This window comes from Tribolium madens, unplaced genomic scaffold, assembly GCF_015345945.1.
Source record: "Tribolium madens isolate multiple individuals breed KSU strain unplaced genomic scaffold, Tmad_KSU_1.1 Scaffold_1;HRSCAF=32;Tcas5.2_LG8, whole genome shotgun sequence".
Taxonomy (NCBI): Eukaryota; Metazoa; Arthropoda; class Insecta; order Coleoptera; family Tenebrionidae; genus Tribolium; species Tribolium madens.
Window position 1 is genome coordinate 920,571 of NW_025400984.1, and position 22,361 is coordinate 942,931.

At 33.3% G+C, this 22,361-nt stretch overlaps 2 protein-coding genes across 3 annotated transcripts in view; one reads left to right on the forward strand and one right to left on the reverse strand.

The window, feature by feature from the left end:
* Window positions 1-2,077: 2,077 nt before the first annotated feature.
* Window positions 2,078-11,851, reverse strand: LOC123016241 (dyslexia-associated protein KIAA0319-like protein). Of its 2 annotated transcripts, none has more exons than XM_044416508.1 (8): window positions 11,690-11,851; window positions 11,464-11,636; window positions 11,173-11,409; window positions 10,353-11,123; window positions 8,125-8,295; window positions 7,528-8,067; window positions 2,821-3,693; window positions 2,078-2,768 (listed from the first exon to the last, which is right to left on the reverse strand). In XM_044416508.1, exons 2-8 carry the CDS (start codon window positions 11,618-11,620, stop codon window positions 2,614-2,616), a joined length of 2,904 nt encoding a protein of 967 aa, XP_044272443.1. In that variant the 5' UTR covers window positions 11,621-11,636; window positions 11,690-11,851; the 3' UTR covers window positions 2,078-2,613. The 2 variants fall into 2 exon arrangements, with proteins under 2 accessions (XP_044272443.1, XP_044272444.1); XM_044416509.1 differs by having other exon boundaries at window positions 11,464-11,622; window positions 11,690-11,845.
* Window positions 11,852-17,340: 5,489 nt separating this feature from the next.
* The window catches only part of LOC123003888 (ski oncogene), a 51,301-nt gene continuing 46,280 nt past the window's right edge, over window positions 17,341-22,361 (forward strand). Inside the window, exons 1-2 of the mRNA XM_044396929.1 lie at window positions 17,341-17,961; window positions 20,830-21,399. Coding sequence (XP_044252864.1) covers window positions 17,692-17,961; window positions 20,830-21,399 — 840 coding nt within the window. The 5' untranslated portion in view covers window positions 17,341-17,691. The remainder of the gene's footprint in view (window positions 17,962-20,829; window positions 21,400-22,361) is intronic.

Below are 22,361 nucleotides of genomic sequence, written 5' to 3' on the forward strand. Positions count from 1 at the left end.
GTTTTTGCGTCTTTTTTAATTGTTTGACATTAGAGTGCATAGCCACCGTGATATTTAATGTCAAACGTATTTACTTGTATTAATTCTGAATTTTGTAGATTTTTGTTTAAACGTCGGCCAAAAAGCTTAATACAAATCTTGTGCGTTAACCATTTTACAGTGCTCAATTATTAAAGCACTCCGCTGCGCGTCGTGCTTCAAATTCATTTCGCACTGTAAAATGTAAGTTACCGCACACGAATGTAAATAACTATTAAGATTTGCAAAAACTCTAATAACTTGAAACACTGCAACCGGTTATGTAGAACATGTAAAAATGATTTTTCTTTCAGTTAATCAAAAAATAAATATTTCAAAGTGTAAACTTACCTTATGGGTAGCAGATCTTCTACGCTTCATCTTCTAAGAATCCAGAATCCCCAAGAATCAAGAATCACACATGTTCGAAGAGTAACAACACCACTAGACTCACTCACTAGAATGACAAACGATTTTTACCACTAAAATATATTGTCGATAAGACGAACACATCCTTAGTTTTTCTGATTTTAACCCACATACATAATATTATTGTTTTATGATCCCATGTGACAGAAAAGTTTTCCCTAACTTAAAGATTCTAAATTGAAAAAACTCAAACAAAAAGCCTTTATGTTAAAAACTAACACAAACTCGAAAACTACGCACGCCTAAAACAGTTTTAAACAAAATAAACACCGGTCACTAGGGTAACCTAACCTAAAACGAAAAAGTGGAAACGGATACGAAGTTTTCTGGCGGGCACTTCAGTTTAGATTTAAAATTAGGCGCAATCACTCACCGGCACAAAATTCGATCCATTAATTTTATTTTATTTTTCTCAACTAATCCTTGTTCTACAAGGCAGCCTTTTTTTGCGTGTTGCCTCCCCTTGCATGAATTACAGCTGCCATTCTTCTTGGCATTCCTTCAATAGGATGTTCAATCGCTCTTTGGTCAATTTCTTCCCAAATTTGGGTTACTGCCACACTTAACTCTCTCAAAGTTGCAGGAGCAAGAACTCTGCGTCGAACCTTTCTTCCCACCATGTCCCAAATGTGTTCAATGGGATTTAGGTCAGGACTTCGCGCTGGCCATACGTTCAATTTCAACCTCATCTCGGTACGTGTTCACGATGCGAGCAGTGTGAGAACGTGCACTATCGTGTATAAAAATGAAATTTCCACCCAATAAATGGTGCATAAGGCACAACATAGGGTTCCAGAATGTCTCTGATGTACCTATCAACTGTCATTGTTCCTCTGCCTACAATGACTAATTCGGTACGAGCTTCCAAACTAATGCCACCCCAGAACATAATAGACCCTCCACCAAAACTCAGCCTTGGGACAATATTGCACTGTGCAAATCTTTCTCCTGATTGTCGCCAAACTCTTTGTCGTCCATCTGGAGAGTGAAGACAAAACCTTGACTCATCAGAGAAAAGAACTCGGCTCCAATCAACAACTTCCCAATTCTCATGTTTATGAGCAAAACGTAGTCGCTCGACTCGATGCTCTCGCCATTTGCTGGTCTTCTTGCAACTAATCCTTCTTCCTTGAGTCTTCTTCTTACTGTTCTTTCGCTTATTGTCACACACCTTACCTTTTCTAACAAGTTATGAGCATGAACAGCTGTTGTGTCCCTATTTCTCAATACTTGCAGTGTGAGAAAATGATCATCTCGATCTGTGGTACATCGCTACTTTTAGAAAGCTAAATTACTTTTACGCGCTTCAAAAAATGACAAGAATAATGACGAAGGGCATTAAAATAGGTATCACGATAAAAGAAAATTGGAAAAAAAGTCCTCAAAATTTTATCGCGCGCTCATTTTTTTGTTTGTTGGTTTTAACAATAGTTGGAAATATATCTTATTTCTGTTTAAAAATTCTCTGACCAAAAGAAAGAAAAATCGAAAATGTTTTCGAGAAAATAAAGTATGGATCGAATTTTATGCCGGTGAGTGTATAAACACATTTTGTTATATTAGGAATATATTATTATTGTTAACGTTATAGATCAGATGCGACCTGTGACGAAAGGAGTAACAAGAAAAACTCAATAAACCTGTATTTTATTTTTTACAATTAAAAAATAAAGAAGAATTTCATATGTTACAATACAATATACAAAATAATCACCTTGAAATATCAAATAAATTCTTCTAAAGGTGACAGAAAAAACTTACTTAAAATACTTTTTAATCATATCACAAAAATCTGACTGACTTCCTTTTAAAAAGTGCAAATTACACTACATTCACTGACTAATTTACCATGAGAATCTCATCTACACACATGTAAGCATAGTTATAAATTATGTAGAATAAATAAAACCCTGTTAAAATCAATTTCAGAAATGTTAAAACAGATCCCACAACCTCAGTATAAGTAAAAAATATACCGAAATAAATAATGTATAGGTAACTTGATTACAGCCTGATAGAAAATAAAGTGTTAAACACTTGCAGTTAATTACAACAACTACTTGATACATTTCCATCAAACACACATACAAACATCCTATTTAAGTAATTAGGCACGGGGTAAGGAAAGTGAGGCCTCCTTTAAAAGTTGTGCTCTTGTAGTTTCGCCTACGTCTTAACCCTACGCCCTCCTTTGATAAATCCGTTTCGACTTGGTTTGTGGCCGTTTCTTGAGTCACTAAATCGAGAGTTTTTCAACCTTGATTCGAATACTACGTCGGAATCGGTGTCGCTGTCTGATAAATTGCCTTTACGTGGTACAACTGGAACCGAATTTCGCATAAGTAAAGAACACACAATTGAATTATTACTTACGTGGAGGCAAATCTTCTATCAACTTGTACGTCGTAGGCTTTGTCCCCGTCCACCTCTTCGAACACCAATTATAGCAAAGGTACACCAATCCCCACATAGATCCAAAGAACGCCATCACAGTACAAACAACACCCAAAACTACATACAAAATACTCCAACTACAATCGGAATCCTCATCAGTTTTCAAATAAACTTTGAACAAATCCTGCATCCAAAAAGCTTCACATTCGCATTTCCTCGTCTGTTCGTTGCAAACACCATGACCTGAGCAGTTATTCTGACAAATCGCAGTTTGCAATTTTGCCACAGAGAACCCCAAAAGGCCAGCATCAACTCTCAATTTCTCTCTCAAATGCTGAACGATATCATTCGCCGGGTAAGCCGTGCCATCGGGAGTTTCAACATAGAAGATGATCATCGCTTTGCCTGAACCCACTTCAGGTTTTACATTCCGTACCTTCAATTTCGAACCGTCGATGACAAGCAATGCTAGTTTTCCGGTGAGAGTGTTATATTGAGCTTGAGTGAGGTGTTTGGCGTTCACATCGATGGTAATTTCAACAAGGTTCAACAGTTTCGGGTCGTTTTTGACCACAAAAGTGACAGTGTCGGTATCACTAAGTCCTTGTTCGTCGAAAACCGTCAAGTTAAATATGTATTTGCCAGCAATTACGTCGGTCAAAATTAATACCGGTGATTCGTCCGATTTTTCAGCTACGTTTCCTATGGCAAGCGATTTATCGTCGCGAGTCCATTTCCATTTGACTATAGCCCAATCGTCTTTAGATTTTGAACCATTGACAAGGACGGCGTTTCTTGGCAATTCAACTTCAAAGTCTCCACCGGCGTTAGCTTTTGGTTTCTGATTAACATCTGCAAAATGACAAAAAATGCATAACTACACAATAAGAAAACTGAACTCGCATTATTAACCGCGACATTATTAGAAATAAACGTACATTAATTTACCTCTAGTGTAAAAAGAATGACTTTATCAACGATAAAAAGATTTAACAATATTACCTACTGTGCGTTTGCACGATTATAATAGCACTGTCCAACCGATTTCCCTCCCTTTCTTTTTTCCTCCTCTAAGACGTAAAAGATTGTAAAAATATTTTTTGTGATACTGAACGCAAATTTGAAAGCCAATTTGAGAAAAATGAACTTGAAGTTGCTAAAAGTGGCTTTGTCTGTTTTTACATTTTTATTAACAATTTCATGATCGTAAAAAAGCACAACAGTAAGTAAGTACTTTATCATGTTTTTTTCAATAAGAATCAAAATTTGAAACCGGGTTATTTATATCAGTTTTATCGTACAATTACGTTTTTTTTAATATTATATTGCGATAATTTTATCTGTTTGGAGTTGTAGATGGTTTTTCACTCTGAGAAAAATTACCTAAATCCCATAATTTAAATTTTTAAGTATCAGAAAACTATGAAGAGTTTAAACTGAAAATCTATTTTTATATATAAAAACCATTTTCATTCGGTATTTAAAATGTGATTTTTTTTAAATCCCTCCTAAATAAATTGAAACAAATTTCAAGTAAGCATTCAGTATCTCAGCAAATTATTAAGTACACCCTCTTTTGTCTAAAAGAAGATTTTCGTGTTTCACGGTGTAATAAAGTCACTTTCTCAATTGAAAGAAATTTTACAATTTGATTGTACAATGGCGATCATTAAATTTTAGTAGTCAATGTCATTCCCTAATATACCCGCTTGTCAAAATTACACAGGAAAACTACCGTGCGATCAAATAAAAAAGAAATTAGAGTAGGCGTCGATTAAATTCTACAGTTGGCAACACATTGGCTGGGAATCTGGACTGGAAATTTTCCACACAAACTGAAAGTGAAAATGACCCTCAACCGTTTTCCTCTTGTACAGCAATAAAAAATTTCTGCTCTAAAGTGAACATTATTTCACTCAAAAGAAATAAAACGCAAACTTGTCAAAGTTTCCGCTGACATTTGATGTCAAAAATTAGGATTGCCATCTGAAGGATTTAATCACCACCCACTCTAATTATTTTTTTTTTTAATCGCACGGTACTTTTATTGACACGTTCGACCGTTTTCAGATGGGATGGAGCCGATGGTCGACAGTTGTCGGTTTTCCGGCATTGGGATGGGTCGATGGAGAGATGACGAAAATTGATAAATCGTTTGCTCAAATTATTAAGAATTTTGACTATGATAAGTGATTATATCGCATTTAACTTGTTTTGAAAGGAATAAAATAATATTTGAAACGTTTCTTTAAAATTAAAAATTGATCTGATTCATGGCTTTGATGTCCAAAGTCACCATTTCACAAAATAATTCATTTATTGTTTTATTTACTAATAAATTTATTAATTAATGTAGAAGTTAAGGGTTGTTTACTATTTATCAACAGTAAAGGATTTCATGTGATTTTGGTGAAATTTTTCACAGAAATTGAGTTGTGGCTTCATTTTCAATCAAAGAAAATTTTTACAGCAATTCCTAATATTCCAAGTCAACGAGTGCGGTTTAAATTTATAGGGTGGCTCTAATTATGCCGATGAGTTGGGTCTATCCCAGGCAAAAATTTGTCCTTAAAGATGTTATTTGCCTGAAACCTTTTTGCCCTGTGTATTAGAATCCCGATAATAAACATAAAATGTCTTAAGGCAAATAACACCCTCAACGATAAATTTTTGCCTGGAATATACTGAAATCACTGTTAATTTTCAATTCTTTACCTAAATTCGCCTTTATGTAAAAATTAACAGGTTTTTACTTGTTTCAAAAGCTATCGATTAAAATCAAAAAATGGGAATCTTCAGCTTTACTACTTTATCATTTATCATTCAGCTTTTTGAAAAAGTGTAGTGATTTACAAAATATTTTTTTTCCTTCCAGTAGGCAACAAAGGAGTAAGACAGACACTCGTATCTTATAACTCAGTCTGGTGGTGACATCCGATTAAACTTTAAAAAACTAAGTCTTTATTAGATAAGGCATTTGGTATGGTATGTGTTTCATTCATAAAGGCGCCGCCGTTCTGGTAAACTAGAACATTACCTCGAAAGAAAAAACAAAGTGAACTAAAAGTGGAGCACAAAATTCATGGTTTTTTGAAAAAAAAAATTTTAATCTTCCAACAGATCTATTATTTTTGAAAATGATATACTATTATTTATAACGTCAATGATTTTCAAGTAACAACCCTATCAATATTCTTAATTGGCAACCAACATTTTTGTTTAGGTACTGTTTTCGGCAATTTTTTTGAAGAGTGAAAAAAGAATGTACCTATTACCAAACAATCAAAAAAATTGTTGGTTGCCATTTAAAAAAATTCTTGATGTCATTATTCAAAATCCAATGACGTCATAAATGTAACAGTACCATCAAAATGTAGCATTTATAGAAATAAAATCGACCTGTTTGAATTGAACCTGTATATGTATATAGTAATATTCTTTTAATTTTTCCCGTTTATCGTAAAACTGTGTCAAATAACACAATCCCATGCGCTAATAGTTTGGTCTTTGTTGTTAGTATACGAATGAGTGAAACAAAATGCAAACGGTCAAGCGTAGCTGAAAATAGGAGGGACCACCAGTCGTTCTCAAACTATGAGACGCCACTAAGCTAAAATTTGTTTTTATTATTATTACTTTTTTAATAAATTAATAAGTCTTGTATGTTTTCAAGCAAAACAAAATGTTAACAGTCTGTTTATTTTATTTGACATACATTCATTAATTGTCAATTTCTCTTGATGCATTTTTTAACCTATTGAGAATCACTGGTATGTTTTGGTTGAGTGAAGTAGATAGGCGAGCTAAAGTTTGCTGTCTCTTTTAAACGACCTAAGTGCGAGAAAGAAAAAATACCACTGGTGGGACCAGAGAGCGGCATAACGTTTATCTTACTTGCTCCTACCTACTTACTTGAAGAGCGAGAGAGACAACAAAGTTTTATGACATTCGGGTAAAATTAAAATAGTATATTAAAGAACAAGTTTTATAAGGGTTGATTTGGCGCACGAATCCCAAGTTAGAAAACGAGCCGTAGGCGAGTTTTCTATGGGATGAGTGCGCCAATGCCATTATAAGTATTTTATGCTATTTTTTCTAATTTGCGCCCCCTTTTTTCTTATTTTAATTAAAAAAATATATATTTTTGTCGCCTAGAGAATTTTGTGTTAGTTGGTATCGGTTGGCAACACTCGGCGCCCACCTGTTTTTTGAGTCATTTCTGCCGTCTGTCATTAAAAATAAAATACATAAATTATTGGTTATTAGTGTTACAACATAATAATAATAAATAAAATATGAGAAACACAATTTAGTTTGCATTCCGCCCGAAATTCGCCAAATTGCCGAAGCAACAACGCAAAATTTGTTACCTGACAAGTCAGAAGCGACATCCAAAAACTAAATAAACCTAAATTCATTAAAGTACAGTGTGCTTTTATAGATAGCCATAAACGACTCCTACTGGAGACGTTAATAAACGTATTATAAACGCAAATTAGAAAAACTACCATTTTAAAATCACCCTTCGTAATCAACAAGATAAAAAATTGTAAGTAACTTAGAGACGTAATTTTTAAAAAATGTGTGACCTTTTAATGTTTCTAGAAATTTATAAACAAAAAGACCACGAGACAGAAGCAAAATATTCCCGCTTTCAATGACAAAATTAACTGAAACAATACTTACTCTGATTTACTATAACAGTGACAGTATCGCTGGCAACATTATTATTATCATCCGTAACGCTGAGTTTAAACATGTAACTTCCTTTCGTAAGTCCAGTAACATTTGTTTTACTCAAAGTATTGTTGACAAATTCGACGGTTGAAGGGCCTTCAACTTGCTCCCATTTGAAAGTCGTAATTTTATTATCATCGGAACTATTACTACCATCCAAAACAACCCAGGTTTGAGGCAAACTAATCGTTATATTACTTCCCGCTTCAGCGATTGGAGGTTTATTAGTTGGCGGTTTTACAAACACGTGAACTTGAGCTGTGCTGCTTTGGCCTGCACTATCCGTCACTTTTAAAGTAAAAGTATACATTCCTTCTTCTAAATTTGACAGTTGAAGATAAGGAGTTCTCGTATCTTGCATGTCAACAGCTTTTTGAGCATCATCAGGACTCTTTGTCCATTCCCAAGTCGTGATTGCATGGTCGTCTGTACTGAGATTGCCGTTTAATGTAATGTTGTTGTGTGGTAAATAGATAATTTTATCTTCACCTAAAAAACGTTTATTTTTAATAAAATCAAAAAAATGTAAATTAGTCCTCAACAAACCGGCGTTTGCATCTGGTGGATAATCAGTGAACTTTAGAACTGTCACATTGGCAGTGGCGGAGCTAGTAGCCTTGTCTGTATCTGTTACAGTCAATTTAAACGTGTAATTCCCTGGTTTCTTCAAGTCGTTCAATTGTAAAGTCGCAGTGTCTTTGAGTTCAGGTTGGTAACCTAAATCGTAACACAAAAATATTCTATACTTTTCGTTCAATTAAATTTCTAATCAAAGAGGCTTATGACTAAGGCTCGGATTATATGCAAAATGCATATTTGTTATTAAGACAACAAAATTGTATGTTTTCTATGCATATCTAATGTTTTTTGATTAAAATAAGCCAAAAAATATTTTGCATATTTTGGCAACTTCGTGCATATTTTAGGAAATAATGCATATTTGTGCATATTTTCTTCAAATCACAAATTTCCGATTAAAAATTTCAGTTCAATTTAAAAATTGGCAGACTAAAAGAATTAGTATCCTGTTGAGTGTTTCGTTTTTAAATTCTTTTTAAACAGGGTGAATATGAAGTTTAGAAACAAAGGTTTTTTTTTTTATTATTTGCCTTTGGAAAATAATAATTAATATAAAATAAAGTAATATAAAAAATCTGATCGTATTTTCAAAACGAAATTTTGTTTTGCTTTGAGTTATGCGATTTTTTTGTCAAAATTGTAATTTATGTATTTTTTTTTTCAAATTAATAAAAAGTAAATAGTCTCTAACACAGTTGTTTTTGGGATAGTATACAAAACATTTTTTAGTGGGTTGGCATTTAAAAAAATTTTTGTGGAATTCAAAAACAAAAAAAATCGAAAAATTTTATTCTTTATAAAACATTTAATTCATCAATTAGTTTAAAAAAAATAAATATTTTAAGCAAAAAATGTTTGGTTCCATACTTTTTATTCACCTGGTATAAAACTAATAATTACTTCTATGTGGATTTCTTAGAAAGGCTTGTCTGAAGCAAAACTAATTTATTTATTCTCTTTCGTTCATCGTGTGCGGTTCAAGATGATGAAAATACAAACTTTAGTGTACTCGAGGATAAAAATTTATTCCAACTTTGATTTTTTATTGTTAAAAGTTTTGCATATCGATGCAAATTTGGCATATATTCGAGCATATTTTTTAATATTTTGTGCAAATTTTGTGAAAATACGTACATATACGTGTTCGGTCCAAGTCGCCCCGGCCGATAACACCTAAACTTACTTCTTTTTTTAAAAAAGTTTATTTTCAAATAACACTATTCATTCCTCGTTTTCTTAGTAAATGCATCAAATTTTGTTGGCACTTCCGATGTAGCCGGAAATGCTACCAAATTTAGTTTTTCAAATGGAACACCTATGTTTTTTTGCTCGAAACAATAATAACCGGCATGAAAAATACGGTAAACCACTATTTATTACATTTTACTTTACATAATACACTCAGAAACAATTTAAATTTTTGAATTTTATTGCAAATTTTGCAACGTAGGCGGATTTTACTTGTCAAGGTATTCATGCAAAAAGCAATATGCTTGGATACCGTTTAATTGTTAGTTTGACAAAGCCTAATTTGTCAATAAATCTTATTGAGATCTTTAATAATTACGAAGAATTGGTAGATCAGCTTGAAGTGTTTTTTAAGTGCAATAAAAATAGAGAGGAAGCTGAAAAAAAAAATGTAATAAATAGTGGTTTACAGTATTTTTCATGTCAATTATTATTGTTTGGAAGACAAAAAACATAGGTGTTCCATTTGAAAAACAAAATTTGGTAGCATTTTCGGCAACACCGGATGTGCTAAAAAAATTTATACATTTATTAAGAAAGCCAAGAATGAAAAAAAGAAGTAAGTTTAGGTGTTATCAGTAGGGGCGACTTGGACCGAACACGCTGTATATGCGCATATTTTACGGATTTTTCGTGCATATAATCCGAGCTTTACAATGACTTTGAAATTAAGTTGAAAACACTGAATAATGTAGAAATAAACAAAAAAACAACAATAGATAATCATAAATTATGTAATTTTTCTATCCTGTAATATGTAATTGCTTCAGGTGAGGGCCATGCCATCGATCACCCCCTGCAATTACAATTGGCTATAAAATTGTTACACAGCCAGTGTTGCCAAATTAAAATTTAAAATTTGTAACCAACTTGTCAAAAATCACAGTCACTTTACTGCCCAGTTGCAGGCCGCTTTAATCACAAACTGGTAAAACTTGCGATCATACCTAACGGTCCTTGTTGCAACTCCCAATGCCACGACACAATCCCATCATCATCGGTAGACGTTGAAGCATCCAAAACTGCTGCAGTATTTGGCAACTTGATAACTTGATTTGCCGGCGTAATTACAATTTGTGGCGGTTTATTAATCCGTGAAGGTGGCAATACTGTCACATTCACAAAGGTTTCGCCATAAGCGAATGAATTCGACACGCTTACTTTAAACGTATACAAGCCTTCAACCAACTTTGATAACTGAAGTTGACCGCCATTCTGATGCTTAACAGCAGTGCTGCCATCTGGTTGTTGTAACGACGTCCACTCATACTGATATTTCTCGTCTTCATTGTCATCATCAGGAGAGACATTAGCGATCAAAGTGACCTCATTATCTGGCAGTTTGACAATTTTGTTTTCAGCACTCACTGACAAATGTTTACGAGTGACAGGAGCCGACTTATTTGCAAGATCTAAGATTCTTTCAGTCATTATTTCACTACTGTGAGATCCAATGTCTTTTAAATCTAAGAGAACACAATCACCAGAATGGTTTCGAATAAATCGTGGTTTACAAGCACATGTTCCAGCCCGAGATTTGGGGTAATTTTTGACGCAAATTTCATTAGGAGCACAAACGTTATCAATGCCGACTTCACAACTGAGATCATAATTGTAAGTGGATTCGTCCATTACTAGATCTTTGTAGATATCTTGAAGTCTCCTCTTGTCATTCAATACGTTGTAAACCTCCCTATCCAAATGTTCAGTTGAATAATCTGAAAAAAAAAAACGTTTCTTCAGTTATTAATTACAAGTTAAACAAACCTTGTGCTAAAACATCCTGCCATGAATCTTCATCAGTGGGCTTCACAAGAACCATCGAAACACGGTCTTTAGAGTCGGGATTTAAACTCACTACAGGTTTGCATAATTCATCACTAGCACAAGTGATATGATAACATTTCTCATCAGTCATAAAAGCAACATTGCACTGTTTCTGCAGACAACATTTAATGACACAATCTTTCAACTTGTTTACACCCTCAATCTCCTTGAATGTACCTACAATTGTCCAGTTTTATCACACTATTGTTAGAATAAACCCACACGATATACCTGCAGTAAGATTGCCTTGGGGTACAAAACCATGGAACGTTCTTTCATATAACCTTGGACATAACGGGCGTAAATTTTTCGATCCGGGATAACAAAAATCTCGTGGTAATAGTATCACATTGAGAAAAACAATGTAAAATAAGCGTCTGTATGCCATTCCTGTAAGGAATTAACTAAATGTTTCCGCCGTTGATAACACTGGCTTTGATAACAATAGGATACTCACCAATGGTTGTTAGCGGAAATTGTTAACATTTAACTACTGGGTCGATAACACTACTTAAATTTATTAATTAAAATCCATCGGTTGTGTATTGAATTTATAAATTATCAGGTGCTTTTGACACAATTAACGTTTTTGACAGTGACAGATATTTGACAGATTCCATAGAATTCATGTAGCGTAGATAACATTGTGACTTTGTGATATTAAAAAATTGAAAACACATATTTTATATACAAAACTCTACAATTATTGTTTCACATTAAGCTTATTGTAAAAAGAAAATGGTTTTAAAATTATTCTGTTTTTATTTGTATAGAGATAACACGACACTGGCATTCTTTAGTTATTTAGGTCAATGGTGGAAATAAAAAAGAACCCACTAAAAAGATATAAAAAGGACAAAATTAGGTTCAATGTTTTTGGCACTGTAAATAAAATATTGTTACGAATTTTTTACTTAAAAAACATGATGTTGAAGCAAGATGGATAATCCATTTTAAATGGAGCCATGCCAAAAATTTTTCAAATATTTTTTGAATTAAATACACGTCTGAAAAATTTATAGTCAAAGATTTCAAAGTAACGCATTCATTTAAAATAAATCAAACACTTGCCAACATGTCGTATCTCAGCAAATTGTGTTTTTTAAGATATTTTTGACTCCGAATGAAAATACTTTTAGAATTATGAACAGAAATACATTTTTGTGGTACCTAAGGAGAAATTAAAATTCTTTCAAATAGGTATGTACGTCCAACAGCATTCTTGTAAATGTAAAAAATTATTGAAATATTAATATAAACTCACAATGTGTAGCAAACCTAACGTTTGCGTCAGTGCCACCTGCCGGATTACACGCGAAATAGATAATAGTTGTCACGGGTTCGAGTCTACGGTGCATTTTTTTTTTTTTTAGTTTGGCACCATTATTATTTTTATTTTATTACATTTTACTGTTTAATAAGGTATATTTCATGATTCTAAATAATTTTTATCTCCATGAATTCAATCGTATAATTTTGCGGCCGCTTTACGGCCGATTTTTGGTCTTTGATATGCTGTTTACAGACAGACACACACACACACACACACACACGACCCAATGGCCCAAACCAACTTTTTTGGTGTCTTGAAGCTATAATTCGTCCAGAAATGTAAAAATCTGGGTAGGTCAAATTTCAGCCGATTACAATACTTTCCTTATAGGATAAGGCATACCAGAGGCGGCCAAAAGAGCCGAGGGCATTTTCGTTTGGGGAATTACCTAATAACGTTTATTCCAGAGATGCATTCAAAACTTTTCTCCCAACAGACTAAATTGATAATAACATAATAACATAATAAAATTGTCAAGAAGTGTTAAAAAATTTGTCAAAATATTCCGTACATTTTATTGCAATTACCTACAGCTACATTAAAAAAAAAACGGAAAATGTCAAAAAAATTTAGAATTTTTTTTTTTTCAATTTTTCCATGGTGTGAACATGTTGTATTAAAAATAGGTTAAAATATTTTAATGGCACTCTAAATTCTGCCGCTAAATTCATAATTTTCCTACCATTTTCCAGGTGAGCGACGATTCTGGCTACTTAATGCGGGATTACACAAGTTGGTATAAATTTAACGACATTGATAGAAATATCTTTGATAGGTATTGTCAAGTTGACAATTGACAATCAGAACCGAATTTACATTTAGAAAAATTACCAATGCCACCATTGATCTGTCTTTTTCCACAACACAAAAAGAAGATGTATAATTATCGAAAATGTGGTTTTATAGTCCACGAAAAAGAGTGACTCCAGTGGAAGGTATAAATAAATACATATAGGGAATCAAACGGTTTTTTTAATTATTTGCCTCTAGAAAATAATAATTAATATAAATTAAAGTATGTAATATAAAAAATGTGATTGTATTTTAAAAAAATAAAATTTTGTCTAAAACATGTATTTTGTGTTTTTGATTTATTTTTAATAAAAAATAAGTAGGTGTTCTGTGTCTGACATTAAATTTAACAAATAGTCAAAATGCATTCGAACGATGAGAAAACAGATGTGATTCTCATTTATGGCAAATTTGGGAAAAATGCTTCTACCGTTGGGCGTTTGTCCTAAAGACAATGTTTCTCGAATAAAAAAGCTCCAATAAAGCTTGAATAACTAAAGTGTTTTTCAACGGTGGATAGACAAATAACCTTGAAACTTGTGTTTCCTCTCTTGTCAATTTCTTTGTGTCAGTTACACGATAACTATGTTTTATTAATTTTAAAATTCATAATCAAAATCCATGAACCTATGCAAATGTATTGCTGGCTGCAGTTCAAATTTGGCCAGGCTCATTATTACTCGTGAAATACCTTATACATATCTGTATAGCAAAAAAAATGTAAAATCAATTAGAAAGACCGCGCTAGCCATTAGGCCAGTTTGTGAATTTTGTGAACATTGAAATTCTAAAAAACTTTTGGGGAAAAAGTATAAAAGCATACAGGGTGTTTTACGTAATTTTACCAGGCCTACGACTGTAAGATGCAATCAATAATACATATTCCGATACGAACTCGATTACAAATTTTGAAAAATTGGATAATTTTCTCTAGTTTGTTCACCCTTTAAAAAATTACAACTATTTTAGTTAGTTAGTGTATAAATATGTAGCAAAAACTAGAATCATAATCATGCCATCTCTTGATAGAACAAATGATAATTGTTTCTGAAAAACTGAAGTTTATGACTATTAATGAAACAGTGATTAGTTTGACAACTACTGTCATGGTTTTCCAAAAATTAAACAGTTAGAAGTGTATTTTTTGTATCCAGTGTTTTGTGACTTTTGTATATCTAGGTGCGTACATTAGGCGCAAGCCTCGTAAAGTTGTGTGAAACACGCTGTATTTTAATTTTCGTTTAAGTTTTTTATCACCACTTTAATGATGGTTCGATCCTTTTAAATCATTGTGTATACGAATAAAAATAAACAGCTTTACCAAATTTTTAATATACCGAGTGTCCCAAACAGGCTAGAATATAGGAAATTAATATGGGAAATCAGTTTTTAGTTTATTCCGACTGCAGGAGTAACAGAAATCAAAATCTGATTAATGGGGCTTGTAATGCTCAAAAAGGGCTATCGATATTTTTTTCAATTTTCGAAATTTAATTTTGCCGGGTTAGCATTACTAAGAAACAAACTATCAAGTCATACCAAGAGCTTTTAGGGTCGGTTTCTGAGACGGTTTATCGTTAGATAAAGTTTATCGGTTCCATAATTGCTATAGCAATATAACTAAAAATCGATTTTCAATTAAGCTGTAATTTTTTAAATAAATGAGGTTTAAGCAAGTGGTTTTTGCATTCAAACGGTATTACAATGCGCCTTTAATGACGTCGGGTGTCCCCGTCCAATCAGCAAACGCAGCGCTACTTTGTCTCTCTTACCGACGACTTTCCTCCTTCGTCTTCCATTGTATCGCTGACTGGAGCAGAGGACTGGAGCTTAAGTTAGTGGCTGATTTTGCGCGTTCGTCAGGGTATGCTCACGTCATCACTTGGCGCAAACATGGTGTGTTTGAAAGTGTGTTTATTTTTCACCAACTTCAAAAAAAAAAAAATTCGCCTTGAATGCACGCTTTCGCATAAAACAAAAAACATGGGTATATTACTTTTTTATGTAGATTTAACTTAGACAATAAAAAAATATAGTATACTACCCCATTTTGTAGGAGATAGGAGGTTGGTTTTACCCTTACGAAGCCCATCAATCTATCATACGCATACAGAGTGCCCCAGAACTCGCGCCCCATGGAAAAAAATGTTCAAAAAATTCTTTCTATAAAAATTATAAAATATAATATACCAAGTGAATAAAAAGTATGGAACCAAGCGTTTTTTTCGTAAACTAAGCACTTTACGAAAAAAATAATTAGTGTTGCGTAAAGTACAATTAAAATGTGACCATTTATCAAAAATAACATTTTTCGAAATTTCTTTTAGTTTTCGAGTTCTGGATTTTTTTTTAATGGCAACCCACCATGGTAATTTTTTTAATTAAAGATTATGATCTAAAAATGACCCCTAATTAAATAAAATTGTTTTTTAGTCAGTACTTTTTTTTAATAAATTTTGAAGTTGCGTTCCGAGGCCATCACGAAGATTTTCCGAACTTGAACGAGGGGGTCGTTTCATGACTGGTCGTTGGAGAGCCTGTTTTTTTGTGCAGGTGCATTGGGGTGGTTCCGGATCGATCAAAAAATCTAATAAGAAATCATTTTCTTCTATTTTTAGTCGAAACCACCCCAAAGCACCTGCATAGAAATCAGAGCTCTCCCATGATGAAATGCATGAAGCAACCACTTCGGTTAAGTTCGGAAAATCTTCTTGATGAGCTCGGAACGCAACTTTAACAATTTATTTAAAAAAAAGTACTGGCTAAAAAGCAATTTTATTTAATTAGAGGTTATTTTTAGATCATAATCTTTAATTAAAAAAATTACCATGGTGGGTTGCCATTAAAAAAAAAAAACTTCCAGAACTCGAAAACTAAAAGAAATTTCGAAAAATGTTATTCTTGATAAATGGTCACATTTTAATTGTATTTTGCGCTACACTAATTATTTTTTTTTCGTAGAGTGCTTAGTTTACGAAAAAAACGCTTGCTTCCATACTTGTTATTCACCTGGCATAATACATACCAGGTGAATAAAAAGTATGGAACCAAACGTTTTTTCCTTAAACTATTTATTTTTTGAAAAAACTAATTGATGAGTGATAAAGTACTATAAAAATGTGATGATTTAACAAGAATAATTTTTTTCTAAATTTTCTTTTGTTTTTGAGTTCCACAAAAAAATTAATTTTTTTAAATGGCTACCCACTATAAAATCATTTTTCTCATAAAAGCTATACTCTAAGGATTACAACTATTTGCTTTATATTTAATTTTTTCACATAAATTGCAATTTTGACAAAAAAAATCGCATAACTCAAAAACAAAACAAAATTTCGTTCTGAAAATACGATCACATTTTTTATAACTTTAATTTATATTAATTATTATTTTCCGGAGGCAAATGATTAAAAATAAAACCGCTTGGTTCCATACTTTATATTCACCCTGTATAATAAATTTTGAATTTATAAGAGTTTTTGCACTTTGATTCTATTTATTTAAACATTAATTGATGATTCAGAAAAAGGTACAAAGCCTCCTAATTTTGTGATTGTTCGTCAGTAAAATTTTGAAAAATAACCGATGAATATTTTTTTAATTTTGTATTAATGAAAAAAATTTAATGGAATCCATATTTTTTATTTTTGTAACTATGTAAGGTTGAAGTTAGTAGTCTGGCAACTGTAGCAGTTTTATCTTTTATACAGAGCAGAATGGTCCAGTTCTCTAAGCTCCAAGCACAGAGTGGAGAGCATTGTAGATGTGCGTACCGGAAGAATTCCTTCCACCAACGATCGTCCAATTCTTGTATGTAGAGTGCAATGCACGTGCGGTTGCGATCACCGCCACAGCAAATAACCCCCCACCCTCCTGGCAGCCCCGCGCCCCGCCGGTCGCGGACGCGCTCCGGCACGTCGCCTATTTTGACGGGAAGGTCGATCACGTGACGCCGTGAGTGTCTGCGGGGTCCGGGGGGCTCGGCGGGGTCCGGCTAGACTTTCCACAGAGTTCGTCTGCGCCATGGCCGGAGCGGTTGCAAAACTCTTCGTCGACGGTGTCCAAGTGCAGGTGTGCGGTCCAAAGGGAGATTAGTGCGCTTTTCATGGGCGTTTCGCGTACTTTTCATGTAAATTTTCGCGGAAATCATTGCGATCGTGGAAACCATCTCGGTGGGTGTGCGCATGTGCGGTGTCAACAGTCTGCAAACCAGGCGAGACGACTATTGCGATTGCCAGACCAGACATCAGTTTAGGTGAACGTCTGCGGCGGGCGGTTGTGGTTACGTAAGTCGATGACATTCGGATGACGTGCGGCGGCGGCTGTGTAACGCCATGGAAGTGACGCCGCATTTGAAGAACGTGCTGAAGAACTACCAGCACAGCGCCACCAAGAGTCTGCAAGGGCCGGGGCTGGCGCTCAAGGGCGAGCCTTCGCCGGAGATTAAGGAGGAGGAGTTCGTGCCGGCGCCGTTCCCGGTGCAGCAGCTGCCGATCCTCACCACCCCGGATACGTCGTGCAGTGAACGCACGGAGACGGTGCTCGAAGGAGAGACGATTTCGTGCTTTGTAGTGGGTGGAGAGAAGCGACTCTGTCTGCCCCAGGTGTGTAATGCTTGCTTACTACTTCTTGCTGAGATTATACTAACAATCCATTCACACGACTGGGCTGGATTAAGGTTGGCCATGGATAGCTAGCTAACTATGTAGCTACGGATCGACAGTTACATTTAATGTGAACGAGGATTTTGCAAGTGTGAATGTGGCCTTTTAAAATTGGGTTATGAACAATTTTACCATTAAAAAATGTCAACGAATGAAACCTTATTAGTTTCAATTTTGAGACTGCTTCGAATGAAGAAGACTGGATTTTAATACCAAGCAACACTCTAAATTTTGAAATATTTTCATCAAATTTTATGACTATTTATTTATCATTTAAATTTAAATTGTTTTCGCAAATCTATCAAATCTTAATACATGTATTCATTTTTTTTTTTTAGAAAAGGGCATAAATAAAATTGTTATAAACTAGAATTTTGTTTAATCTGAAAAAATACCTATTTTTGTCGACTCACAAAAATTTGAACTGTCGTCACATCAATTTTGATGTCATAACTAGAATTTTGTATTAGAGATTTTGAAGTTCAGTGCAAATAAATAATTCTAAGATAAAAAATTGGTCTGGTATGTATTATGAAGGGAAAGGTGTGATTAAATATGAATGATAGTTTATGTTTACATTATTGATAATAATTAATGGTACAATGTCGTTATTCAGAGTTTAGAGGTAAAGTGGTCCGCGTGAAAGTGGTTTTCTACATTGTAAAAATTACATTTGTTTTTAGAACATCTCTAATTTCTAGTTTTTTTTTAAGTAGATAGGTATTTAAAGCTGGATTACGATCAGACGGCCTATGTATATATAGAATCTCAAAAGTCGCGGGACAACTTTATGATGCATTATTACAAAGCACAAAGAGCTTGAAAAAATGTTAAAATAACCCATTTACATACAGGGTGTGTCAGTACTCGCGCTCTAGAGACAAAATTTCAGATAAAATATGATACGAGGAACATGGAAAAAATGTTTAAAAAAATTTTGACATTTTTTGACATTTGACATTTTTTATGTCTATTTTGATCTTGTATATGATTTTTTATAATTATTTAGTAAAGGTACAAAAATTTTGCCTATAAAAGCCGAAGTATGTCACATATTAATGTGACATGAAGAATAATTGAATCATTAACAATTACATCAAATTGTGGATCTATTGAAATTTTGATACTTGTAATAATACAATATTGTATTACAATAGGACAATAAACAATATTGTTTTATTACAAATTATTAATTAAACTTGAGATTAAATTATTACATTAACGTTCATGCACCAAATTTGAAAATGCTCGGCATTTTTTTAACATATGAGTAGGTATTTTAGTTTTTCCGGAAAACTGTTAATTTTTGTGGGAAGTATCTACTGTAATAAGGCAAATTGGGTTATTAATGACTTTCTTATCATGTTATTTTAATTATTAAAATATTTGCACAACTATTACACCTAGGAACTCACTCCTCCAATACCATTGCTATGAGATTTAAAAAATTTATTAAGATTTTCTAAATTTTAAAATTCACATTTTAATTACTGGAGTCGAGTATACTCGTATATTATGCGATTAAATGTGTATTTAACTTTATTTTTTTTAAGATATGACAATACTTTTTAGAACAAAGTTGTCATTTATTTTTTGGGATAGATGTTCTGTTTCACCAGAAGCGACAGCCATTTCAGTTTTTTAAATGGAACACCCTCTATATTTTATTATTTTTGGATTTCTTGTAAAATTGTCTTTTAACAGGCTCATTAACTATTACTTATCACTAACTTTTGATTTTAGGCAATTTGAAAATTAAATTAAATTAAGTAGGCTGTGGAAAAATAGAACACATGATTGTTAACACAAAACTGTTCAACTTTGATCAAAAAAGTGTTGTAATATACTCGTAGGTACTCGTATTTAAACATAATAAAGTTATGGCTTATGGCGTTTTTTTATAATCTAGCCTGTATAAAAAAATTGTACTAGGTAGGTTTTAGCAAATTTAAAACAAAAGTTTGCCATGATATCTCAAACGCTTTAGGTTGTTTTAAAAAGCTGACGAAAGCCAATAAAGAATTTAGCAGATTTTGAAAAACATGACATATGACACTTCAGGTGGTTGGGAAGTAGGCACATCAGTTTTCGAGTTGGGAAGTAGCTATTTTCCAACTTGAACTGTCATATTACATATCAACTGATACGGAAGTGACTACTTCTCAACCTGAACTGTGATGTTTCTGAGGATACTTAATATTAATTGTTAAATAAAGTTGAAAAGTTTTGCTTTCCAACTTTTCACAAGCAAGGTAATTTGATTATTAGTTTTTAATATTTTTTTTTTGTGGACTTAGGAGTGAAATTTGATAAGTTGGCTATAGTTTTACTAGATGACACTAGAAAAGTAAATCTTTCCTATTGCATTTTGAAAATGCTATATCTTGCATAATAAAGAATCTTTTGTGTAAAGTACTGTTTTTTTCTAAGTTCTTCATTCTGACAGCAGTTGTTTATTTTTTAATGGTCTCAAATAGCCTAATAATGCAAATCGCAATTTTTACCGCATTATGATGCACATTTTACAACACGTTTTGTAAAAATCAAGTTTGTGCTTCTGGAGAGACAGCGTTGACAACTGTTTATTACAATTCAGGAGGAAGAAAAATAAATATGAAGCTTTGTACACAACTTTTTCCAACAGTCTTCTGTTTCTTGATATTCACATTTTTTTTTTCTGCAAGGCAATTAAGATAGTTAAATAATTTTTTTAATTTTTAGAAATTTGACAATTACTGTGTAAAAATTTTCGTAATTTTTTAAAACATTTTAACCAGTCGATGTTACATACTGCAATATTTATTCCAGGTGCTCAATTCGGTGCTCCGCGACTTCTCTTTACCGCAGATCAACCACGAATGCGATCAACTGCAAATCTATTGTTCGCGGTGCACCCCCGAGCAACTCACAGTGCTCAAAAACGGTGGTATTTTACCGAGCGCCGCCGCCAGCTCAGGTCTCATCACCAAGACGGACGCTGAGCGTTTATGTAGCGCCCTTCTGCACGGCCACGAGGTGACGCAGATTAGGCCACGGAAGGGCTTGGTGTCGTTTGCGGTCTACCACAAGTGCTTCGGCAAATGCATCGGCTCGTGTTTTCCAGAGTTGTACACAGGGAAGAACGCCAAGTGTATCGAGTGTACGGAATGCAGGGGTGGTTTCTCGCCACAACAGTTTGTCTGTCATGTGCATAAACATTTTTCGGAGAATCGGACAGTGCATTGGGGGTTTGACTCGGCAAACTGGAGGGTGTATTTGAGAGTGGCCAAGGATCAGCCAGATAAAGAGCAGTGTGACAAATATCTGGACGAGATGAAGGAGCAGTATGACGGGAAGATACCATTTCCCAATGTTTATGCGGGGATTAAAAGGAAACAGGTGAGAATTTTATGTTTTTATCGCTCTAAATTTATTCGAAGTTGCATTTTTAAATCACATGTTCTCTATTTTGTTTAATAAGCATCAAGTCTTCAAGATACCTTGTGGTACAATTTTAACAATAATATTACTTTTGCTTGATATAATAATATTTGACATATTTTATTCATTTATTTTTTGATAGTTTTATTCAATCGTAAACATTGCTTATTTTGTGAATAAATGAATACAATATAGTTTCCTCTAATGTGAAGAATTTTGTCTTCAATTTAATTTTTTTAAAGGAAAACAATTTTAAAATCACATTTGTTACAATAAATAAATATTTTTTACTCTTGCTTTTAAAATATAGCTACCTCGATTGATAGGAGCATAATTTTTAAATAAGCTAAGATTATTGAGTTAAAATAAAACACATGTTTCTTTTTGAAACTAAAGCTTACTGTTTGTAGAATTACAGTTCTTTGGTTTTTTATGTTAGGTTTTTTATTATAGTAGTATCCGATTATGACAATGAGAAAATTTAAAAAATGCTACTCTAATAAATAATTACAAAAACATTTTTACTTGATATTATAGGTATTAATGATAATTATCTTCTTTACTTCTCACGGAATTAGTTCTATCTAAAACTTTGGTTGGTCTATTTCGAATAGTGGATTGATGTTCACGAAAACATCTGTTAGATTTTGCGTTATTTTCATCCTGACAGTTGGCAATACTCTTTGATCTTGAGACATTGGCGACGCTTGATTTCATAACCATTTCACATTTCTCAGTTTTTTTTCTCTTCATTAATCTCATTTTAGAAATGTCATTTGGGATATAATTATGCTTATACATTTGTAAACTTAACCGGGATAACGACCTCGGGGTCACACCGAAAATTAAAATACGTCCAAATCATTCATTCATACCAAAAATTATGTTAAAATCTCTAGTGTTTAACACACAGGTAAACT

Coding starts and splice junctions, on each gene's coding strand:
- LOC123016241 (XM_044416508.1), bottom strand. CDS start 11,620: ATGGCATACAGACGCTTATTTTACATTGTTTTTCTCAATGTGATACTA. Junction 11,410..11,463: donor CCAAGGCAATCTTACTGCAG/GTATATCGTGTG, acceptor GGACAATTGTAG/GTACATTCAAGGAGATTGAG. Junction 8,068..8,124: donor TCCACCAGATGCAAACGCCG/GTTTGTTGAGGA, acceptor AACGTTTTTTAG/GTGAAGATAAAATTATCTAT.